Here is a 9,869-nt window from a genome sequence, read left to right as displayed (position 1 = left end):
CGGCCCAGGTCGCCTCCGCGGGGCGAGCAGCCGGCGGCCCGCGCGCCAGCCCCGCCGCCGCCAGCCGCGCGCTCCGGGCGACGCGCTCGCTCGCTCTCGGGGAGCGGGCCCGGCGCCTGGGGCGAAGCCGCAGCTGACGCAGGCGGCTCGGAAGGCGGAAGCCGCCCCGCTCCGACCGCTCCGCAGCGCCGCGGCGCCTACACCCCGACGTGCAGCCCGCGGCTCACTGCCCAGAGCGCCCGAGGGGGCGGTCTGCGCGGGGCCCGCGCGCCCCCGAGCAACAGAGCCTTCACGTCCCCTCGCGCTCCGCCCGCTCCCGCCAGGCCCGGACGCCCGCAGGTGGGGGGTCTCCGCCGGCCCCAAGCACCCGCGCCGCCCCGCGCGTCGCCGAGCCCCCGGGCCCTTCCCCGTTCCCCCCAGCGCCGGGGGCGTGGCGCTGGTGGGCACGCCCCTCATGAATATGAACGGGCGCATGCGCCGGCCCCGCGCGCTGGGTAGAGGTGGCCAGCCCGGGCCGCGGCTCCCAGACCGGCTCCCTGAGTCCCTCTCCGAGAGCCGGGCGGGCGGGCACGCGTCATTGTGCTACCTGCGGCTGGTCCGCGAGCTGGGCTCTGGCTTTTTTTTTTTTCTTCCTCCCCTCCCTCCCTCCTCTTCAAGCAGCTGATCCGAAAGGGAATAAAAGGCTGCGCATAATCATAATAATAAAAGAAGAGGAGCTCGAGAGAAGGAAAGAAAGCCAGGAGGTGGAAGAGGAGGGGGAGCGCCTCAAAGAAGCCGTCAGAATAATAAAAGGAGGCCGGGCTCTTTGCCTTCTGGAACGGGCCGCTCTTGAAAGGGCTTTTGAAAAGTGGTGTTGTTTTCCAGTCGTGCATGCTCCAATCGGCGGAGTATATTAGAGCCGGGACGCGGCGGCCGCAGGGGCAGCGGCGACGGCAGCACCGGCGGCAGCACCAGCGCGAGCAGCAGCGGCGGCGGCGTCCCGAGTGCCCGCGGCGCGCAGCGCAGCGATGCGGTCCCCACGGACGCGCGGCCGGCCCGGGCGCCCCCTGAGCCTCCTGCTCGCCCTGCTCTGCGCCCTGCGAGCCAAGGTAGGAGCCCGCCGGGCCTCCCTCCCCGGCCCGCCCTCTCCTTCCCCACGCGGCTCTCCTGGACGCCTGCGGTTGAGCGTCTGGAGCGGGCTTCGGAGCCCGGGGCTCCGGCTCCCGCCTGGGCCCCTACGCCCGGTAGGCTGCTCCTGGACCAGGGGGACCCCCGGGCTCCCAAATGTACCCTCCAGGCTAGGCAGAACGCGCGTTCGCGCCGCTCCTGTTCCCAGGGGACCGTCGTGTCGGATTGTTCCCACACTCGAGCCTCTTAAGCTCGGGAATCGCGTTGAGTCCTTGCACCCAGTTTTGCAAAATGAGTTTCACTTGGCGCCAAGGGCTCGCCGGGGAGGGCGGGGAGGGAGTAGCCGCTTCCACCCTCGAAAAAAACAACTTTCCCCTGCGCTGACCTCTCTCCCTCCCTCGCCGGCAGGTGTGCGGGGCCTCCGGGCAGTTCGAGCTGGAGATCCTGTCTATGGAGAACGTGAACGGGGAGCTTCAGAACGGGAACTGCTGCGGCGGCTCCCGGAACCCGGGGGACCGCAAGTGCTCCCGCGACGAGTGTGACACGTACTTCAAAGTGTGCCTCAAGGAGTACCAGTCGCGCGTCACGGCCGGGGGACCGTGCAGCTTCGGCTCGGGGTCCACGCCTGTCATCGGGGGCAACACCTTCGACCTCAAAGCCAGTCGCGGCAACGGACGCAACCGCATCGTGCTGCCTTTCAGTTTCGCCTGGCCGGTGAGTGGCGGCCAGGCCGGGGGTCGGACCCGCGGGCCGAGCTCTGTTTTCTCTTGCGAGAGGAGAGGGATTTAAAGGGCCCTGGCTGGAAACTCGGCGCAGGCCCGGGACGTCGATGGGGATAGTGGTGGTCAGGGAGCCGGGGCTCTGTGCTAGATCTTGGCAGGCCCCAGCCCGGACGCTTTTTGCTCCGTGCATTAAAAAAAAAAAAAAAAAAAAAAAAAGTGGAAAATGGGGCTCGAGAGGGTATTGTCGGGCAAGGCTCCCGGGAGGGCCGGTTGAAACTTGCAACTTGGAGGCCCCAGAGTAACCGCCCGAGCCAGGGGTCATTATGGATGATCTTTGCCCAACCAATTAAACCTGATGCGCTGTGGAGGGCGGCTGGGCACAATTCTGGCCTCCGAACGCCGTCCAATTGGCACCCTCCCGTTTCCCGTGAGCAGCCCGGAGGGCGGGCGTGTCCTTCCTGGAGGGTGTGGGGAGCCCGCTTCCCGCTGCTCCCCGGGAGATTTCGGTGCGTGCGGGGGCGCGCTCCGGACCGGGTTAGTCCCCGGGGGGGCCGGCGCCGCGGGCTGGCCGGGCTCTCGCCCGCGCCGCGGGCCGGGGAGCCTCCGCCCCCTGCTGTTCCCTTCCTGCCCTCGCCCCCGCACGGCGTACCTCTGGTGGCCTCACTTCCAGCGGTTCCCGGGCTCTGGAACAGCTGTGTTTGCAAACTTCCCCGGGAAGGGCGGGGGTGCGCCCTCGTCCGGCAGGCGCGCGGCCCCCGTGAACATTTGGGGGGCGCGCAGAAGCCTAGAACGGGCGGCCCGCCTGAGGCAGGCCCTGCGGGAGCACATACACAGACCCCCGGCTCCAGAGCCGCTCCAGGCCCGGGCCCCGCCGGCAGACCCTGCTGCGGGGCTCCGGCAGAATCCCGAGATGGGAGGAAGGAGACGAGCGCGGTCGCAGCAGAAAGGGGAGGGGGACGTGTGTGCGCCCTCTGGCCCACTCCCGCCGCCCGGGAGGCGTGACTCTGTGCCAGGACTGGGGCTCGCCGGCCCTGCGCTGGGCGGGCGGGCGGTGAGAGGGGGCTCTCGGTAACCCGCTGGGTCCTCTTAGCCTCGTGCTCGGACGGGGCGCGCTCTGCCGCCTCCTACCGCGGGCTGGGGCTGGGATCCTGACTGCGGGAGGAGGGAGGGAGCTGGCCTCGGAGTGTGTGGGAAGCCCCGGCGGCGCTCGAGGCCCGCGCTGACTGGAGCTGGCACTACAAAGTGCCCTCTGCCTGTCCGAGATAAGACAGTTAGCAGAAACGTGCCATTAAAAGGGGCTTATAAGCCCCTGTGGTTTGTGGGATTCTGTGAGAACGGAGGACTGGGCCTGTTGCGGGATTTCAGTTTTACAAAGAGTGTTTATCTTGTTTGTTAATCCCCTATTAGGGAGAACTCTAAGCTAAAGAGGTTGGCCACGTTTTAATCTGGCTGGACCCAAGTTTACTGTGAGGACTGACGGCCCTCGCCCTTGACCGTGTGCTTGGAGTTAGGGGGAAGGGGCCCGCAGGTGGCTCCACCGCCGGCAGGATCCGTGTGGAGCCCCTCGCTTTTCACAAGACCATAAAAGGAATCCTATTAGGGATGTGGGAAAGCTGCAGGGCTGGCTGAGGCTCCTCGTGGGGAGCAGGGTCAGAGAACCAGCTGGGATGAGCACGGGGAGGCTTGCTCCCCAGGCTGGCTGGGGAGGCTGACCCAGAAGGTGTGTCTGTCTCCTTTTGACATTTGGCAGTGAGCCCTAGATGGGATCGAGCGGAAGTGGTGTATGAGGGCAGGGAGCCGATTGATTCGCTGGTGCTCTTCTGCGGTTTCCAGGCCCCACGGGTCACCAACCATGAAATAGACTCTTGGCTTTTCTCGAATGGGGAAGACAGCTGGGGCTGCAGTGCGAGTGTGGTTCTTTTGAAGCTGGGCCAAATGCCTGTGTCCCTCATAAACACGTCCCCACCCCATCACCCCCAGAAGGGCTGCTGTGCCGTGTAAGCCTGACTTCCCACGGGAGTGTGGACTTGGGGTGTGCCATGTTGTTTGCTGGAGTGTGGCTGGAGAAACCCTAACATCTGTAACGTGCAAGAATGAGTGTTAACTGAAGTGAAAGCACTTAGGTAGCTGGATAAATATCGAAGTAGATTGCACAGCTTCATTTCAGCTTGCCAATTAAATATTAATGAGTGTGTCTATTTAAAGGGGCTATCTCGAATAGGTGATAGCTGAATTGGGTACAGAATTCAAGGAGGATATGGTTTTTTAAAACAAACACCTTGAACTTCCAGGCCCCAAAGCTTCTAACCCTTAGGCAGCCACAGTTACCATCTGCATGGGTCCTCCCAGGTTTGCTGAAAGTGGTAGAGAGGTGGTTCAGAGTGCAGAGAAGAAGGTCACTTTAGAAGGTGGTATAATTCACATCTTTTGTTTGGAATTATGACCCAAATCAAACAACTGCTCATGGTCTGGAATGGGAGAAGAGGAAATGATTCGGTCAGATGTGAAACAGAATCCACAGTGCCTTTGTGAGAAGGTCTGTGGTGTGGGTCTGCCCTCTAGACAGTATCTGATTATGTCCCACTTGGGTTCACTGCCCCAGCCTGGTGGTGGTTTTCTTCCGTGGCTTCTAATTACCCTAGCAGTGCTGCTGGAAGGGGCTTGACTTGAAGCACTGAGGCTGATTTATGATCCTCCAATCAGGGGACCCAGTGATAAGACCATACATTATCAAAGGTAATTGGGCTCAACGGGAAAAGATTGGGGAATAACCATTTAGAAATCACTGAAATGGGTAAGTTGCACTTTCCAAAATTAGTACTAAATCCCAGGAGTGCCTGCTCATTAAAAATACATTAGTGTAATTACCACTATCCAGCCTGAAAAGCTTTTTAGGAACCCCAGTTTGCTCTCCTGATGCTTTGCTGGCCTTAGAGTGAAGTGAATCTGGAGAAACTTTGTCAGAAGTAGTTCAGGCACCTCACCTCTCAGCCTCTTATTTAAATGCCATTGACACTGGGTAATTCAGATGCTATAAGGTTAGTTACAGACTGCAACCGACATGCCTTTGCCTTTTATGCTGTCCTTCCGAGTCCCTGGGACTTCACTTGTAAATTCCCTGGTAAAGAATCTGCCTGCAATTCGGGAGACCTGGGTTCGATCCCTGGGTCGGGAAGATCCCCTGGCGAAGGGAAAGGCTACCCACTTTAGTATTCTGGCCTAGAGAATTCCATGGACTGTATTGTCCATGGGGTCTCAAAGAGTCAGACATGACTGAATGACTCTCACTTTCCAGGTCCCTGGGTAGCCAGTGGAGGGATGGGGTTCTCATTGGACCTGGCCCCTTTCTGCAGTCAGAATGTGCCACCCACATGATCAGCGTGTGTGCACACAAACAGCTCACGTGCGTACATGCTCATAGCAAGGGACTTTCTGTGTGTGGGGAGAACACCCTTTGCCCTAAAACACCTCCCTCATACTAAAGCGATGAAATGATATGTCTGCTTTGCAAAACCTGGCTGGGGAGAAAATGGAGCTGTGCTCACTTGGTGCTGTGGGTCTGCAGAGTGGCTGCCCCCCACGTGGACTCCTGTGCAAGGTACTAGGTTTCTCATAGTTTTTTCCTCTTCCAGGTGTAGCCTCGGTGTGTTCTTCTCCTTGTTGTCTTGTTTCTTAGCAACTTATTCAAATCTCCAGTACGTACATGAGTTTGCAACCCACCAATTCCACACCCATCATTCTACAGGGACTTCAAACATTTCTCAAGACTGGTAGAGCTTTTGGCATGCAGGCACTTAGGGAAGTTGGGTGGGTGAGGAGGAGGGGCAGCAGCCCCTTAACAAAGCACGCAGCCTCCCAGAAAGCCAGCCATCTGAACGCTGCCTAAAATCTGTACAGCAAACGGTTGTAACGGACCTTTGGATGGAAGGCATGTGAAAAGTTTAGCATGGAGGGAAAATGTTATTCATGAAAAAACGAAGCCAAGGCAACAAAGAGTCTTCACGTCCTGATCTGAAAACAGGAATACAGAGGCCTGGGCTAGAATTGGAGCAGCCGCTGGCCCATTGTAGGAGGGCCAGAACCTGGTTCTAGTGCCAAGTGTTCAAGAGCAGTTACCGTGTAAGAATACATAATCTCTGGACATGCATACAATTAGCATGGTAATCTGTAAAGGCAAATATTCCTGAGAATTCCCTTTGGTAAACTTCTAGAGACACGTTTCTACCCTCTCTGCCGAGGTGAGGTGCCAAGCTGCTCCAGTCTTTAAATACATTAAAAAAAAAAAAAGTTAGACCCAAACACAGCTAACCTAGTTTTCAACTTTAGGAAGATGTTTTTAATGGTGCACATGGAAAGTGATGATTCTTGGGTTTTCTGGGGGAGGAGGAGTAGGCCTCTGGGTTCCGCAATGTCCTGCTTCTATCTGGTGGCGGGGGGCGGGGAGTTGCTGGGGGGTGGTTTGGTGGGGGGGCCACTAAGTGCCTGTGTTGTGACTCCCATGCTGGTCTCTGATCCCTCCCCCGTGGCCCTTGGTTTATGGCACCAAAGACATTTGTCTCTGGTGCAGTGTGTGTGCAGGGAGGCAGTTCCGCAGCGTGGGTCCCAGTGGTTAAAAGTGGTACATAGTCAAATGTCCAGGGTCCTCTACCAGCTCAGCCCAGTCTCTCTGCACTTTTGGTAAATGAGTAGAAAGGCATCTTGTTCAGGCTTGCTCTGTGTGAACTGGACGGTTGTGCTTGGCTGGCTTCTCGGTATTCTATCTATTAACCTCGCCACCCTTTTGTAACTGGTGCATTTAATTATCAGTGGGATGCTTTTCAGACAGGTAGGGGTAACGATGGGAAAGGGGGTGGGGGCATCTCATTGAGAGTCTCCAATCTGGATCCGAACTTTGGAGCCCCGCTTGGTGAGTCTTTGAGGTGGTGTTTCATGAGAAAATCACCCTTTGTAACCAGATCAGACTCTATTGAAATGTCAAGCCCTGCAGACTAAATTGCTTTCTATGACTGAGGTTTCAGCTGTCCGCCATGGGGTGGCTGTCCCTGCTGTGTGCCTCACTTTGCCCAAACCCCGCCACACACGTGAGTTGTCGGGGTGAGCACGTGTGTACCCACACATGGCATTTCTGGAGCCTTTATGTAATATGTTTGTGCCTGGAATATATTCTACTCTGGCCACCCAGACGCAGGCAGGACAATAGTGTGGCCGGATTGACTGAAACGAGGATTACAGGGAATAATGCTGCCGCCTCACAAATAGTGCAGATACAGGGCCAGCCACAGGACGCGACCGTCGAGTCAGCAGAGCCCAGGGCCCCAGCCTGACCGGGGCGATGACTGCATACAGTGGCCCCCCCGGGCACACTGGGCACTCCCAGGGCGCGCCCCTGCCGCCCGCCGGGGCCTCTGGATGTTGCATGCATGCCATTTGCAGGGTGGGTTTTCTGTGTCCGTCAGCTTGGCAGGAGGGGAAACAGCCACTTCTCAGGGCTTGGTTTGGCTGCCACTGTTGCCAGGAAAAGGAAGCTCCCAGCTGTCAGCACAATCACCCTTGTTTCTCACATCCCCCCTTCTTAATGTGGCAATTAAGTGCTTGCCACTCTGCCCAGTGCCAAGGTAACCCCCGCAGGTGGGATGGGTGTGGAACCCGGGCCTCCCGCAGCCCAGGTGCCAGGGGCAGGGGCAGGCACAGGGGCGCTTTGAGGCCAGGACCCTCCTCGAAGTAGAATCCCGGGACATCCTCTCCAAAGGGCCTTCTGAAAGCTGACCATTGTGCCTTCCTGCTGCACAGAATGGAGACCCACCTCCCGGGTTGCCAGGTTCCCTGGAGCTGGGGAGGGGCAGAGCCACTCACTCTGTGAGCCCAAACTGAAGGCCTGATCCTGCCCATCCCTCCTGCTTTGCCCCCTGGCTGTTCTTCTGGAAAAAAAGGAAAAATAGATGAATGCCGGGTAGCTTTATATAAGAATCCTATTCTCATAGCTTGAAACCAAGAAAAATCCAGGTGTGTGCAGTTTTCTTTTGTGTTTCTTTGGGGATGGGGGTGTTTGTATGAACTTATCAGTAAGTTGGAACACCTGCCAGTCATCTCACCTGCCCCCCATGCCACGCTGTGAGGAGGGCCCTGGGACTCTGCCTCCCTTGGGGTTAGGTTGGCAGCGGCCATTTGGGTGTGAATGATGGTAGCAGAATGCCAATTTGGGACCTGGTACCTGGCCTTGACGGCATAAGGTGCGCATGCATGGTCTGGACCCTGGAGTCTGGATGTACCTTCTGGGATGCACAGAGGTTAAACGTGGGCCTGGGAAAAGTTAAAGCTCCCTGGCAACTAATAATCATTGCCAAATGATCTCGATTGCTGATCTATAGTGTGGGGACGGAATGGGGGGCAAGAGTGCCTAATAGGGGCCTCCCAAGGATTCTTTGCCTTGAAGGTTGGGTGGGGAGGAGTCCTCCTGCCCTAGGAGGTGAGTCCTGGAACTGTGGTCCCTGCTCTGAAGCCTGGGAATGAGGTGGTCCAAGATGGCTAATGCTGCAGCCCCCAGCCCACCTCTGTCACCTAGAAGGCGGTTCGTGGGAAGGCCCAGATGCGGGCCCTCCTTCCCCTCGAGGCGGGGCGTGTTGGCTAGCGGCTTCTGAGGTCTCCTAGTTCTGGGAGGATGAGTGTGAAGGCAGCCTGGCCTCCTAGGACCTAGTGTGAGAACGATGCCACCCCCTCCCTTGAGCATTAAGCAGTCGCTGCTGTCACGCCGGCTGATCCCAGAGGCCCTTCCTTGCGTGGGGCTCGTGGGCATCACGTGTTTAGTGCTGGTGCAAGTCTGTCAGAACGCCGCGTGTTGGTGCGTTTAATCAGAGGATAAATTGCAGCGGTACGTGCAAGTGGAGGGTGGGTCTCGTTGTGACTGGGAAGTGAAGGGCTTCGCTATCCAGCATCAGCCCCACGTGTGGCCTTGTTTGGACGGGGCTCGCATCTCAGTCCGTAGAGAAACTTTACTTCTTGCTGCTCTCAGGGAGGGGTCCTGTAATTTCTAGGGGATCGTAGGAAACGTAGAGGCAGTAAATAAGGTGTAACTTTTGCTAATAAAATATCAACAATGACAGCAGTGAATTTGGACCTCTGGCCGGTCGCAGGAGAGGGCTGGGTATATGCCCCGACTTGCCTGGTTCTGCTTGCTTCTCAGAGCATTTTCCCACAGTTATCAGTGAACGAAATGGAATCCTACTCTGCTTTGAGTATGAAACATATTTCGGCTGAATTCCAAGGCAGGGTCTATCACAAGATATTTTTATATTCAAAGACCTGCTGGGTCGCTGTGTGAGCAGTAAGCTTGGCTTGAGTTATGAATGAAGCTCCTTTTTAAAAAAAATTTCTTCCTCCCCCCTTCAGTTTTTGCCTTCACCTTGTAGTTACCTTCTTGTGGCACAGTACTGTTTGATCGATATACGCTGCTCTTCCCAGCATACTGGTGTTGGATAGTGAAAGGCAGGGGGTGGGCATAGAAACGTTTACGTGCCCTTCCTCCCCATCCCACCCACTCCTGGACGTATTTCCCATCACGAAGACAGCAGACGCTTTCTTGAAAGCCTGGTGTTTTGTGAGACTGACCTCATCCTAAGTTACAAATGAAGGTTTGAGTAAAAGCGGGAATTTGCTAATGGCTTGGATTTTGGGGGGAGAGGTGGAATTCTGAGATAAACTGAAAGATAAAAGGTGCCTTCAGTAGAATGGCTGGCATCCCGCCAGTGTCCAGGGAATTTGTTTGGTTAGTGGACTCTGATTATTCCTGGAATGTGAGATCTTATTGACAGATAAGTTTATCAATAAATATAACCATAGAGTGCAGCTCTTTCTTCCTTTTATACTTTCTTTCCTATCATCTACCAGCACCCCCGCCCCCAGCAATGTGCACCCCTAAGTTAGGTTACTGCCTTTGTCTTCAGAGTCTCTTTGCACCTACCCACCCCTCCTGCTTCCTAGAGTCACCTGATACTTGTGGGAGCTGAGATGGTCTCACACAGACAGGGCTTTCAAAGCTGTTCT

General features: G+C 56.8%; 1 protein-coding gene across 1 annotated transcript in view; it reads left to right on the top strand.

Annotated features, from left to right (window-relative positions):
• Positions 1-1,007: 1,007 nt before the first annotated feature.
• Positions 1,008-9,869, top strand: part of JAG1 (jagged canonical Notch ligand 1) — a 33,285-nt gene continuing 24,423 nt past the window's right edge. Inside the window, exons 1-2 of the mRNA XM_052650475.1 lie at positions 1,008-1,088; positions 1,516-1,821. Of these exons, the coding sequence (XP_052506435.1) occupies positions 1,008-1,088; positions 1,516-1,821 (387 nt within the window). The remainder of the gene's footprint in view (positions 1,089-1,515; positions 1,822-9,869) is intronic.

This window comes from Budorcas taxicolor, chromosome 13 (genome assembly GCF_023091745.1).
Source record: "Budorcas taxicolor isolate Tak-1 chromosome 13, Takin1.1, whole genome shotgun sequence".
NCBI classification, from domain to species: domain Eukaryota; kingdom Metazoa; phylum Chordata; class Mammalia; order Artiodactyla; family Bovidae; genus Budorcas; species Budorcas taxicolor.
Note: the sequence above shows the minus strand (reverse complement) of the source record. Positions and strands in the feature narration are given on the sequence as shown.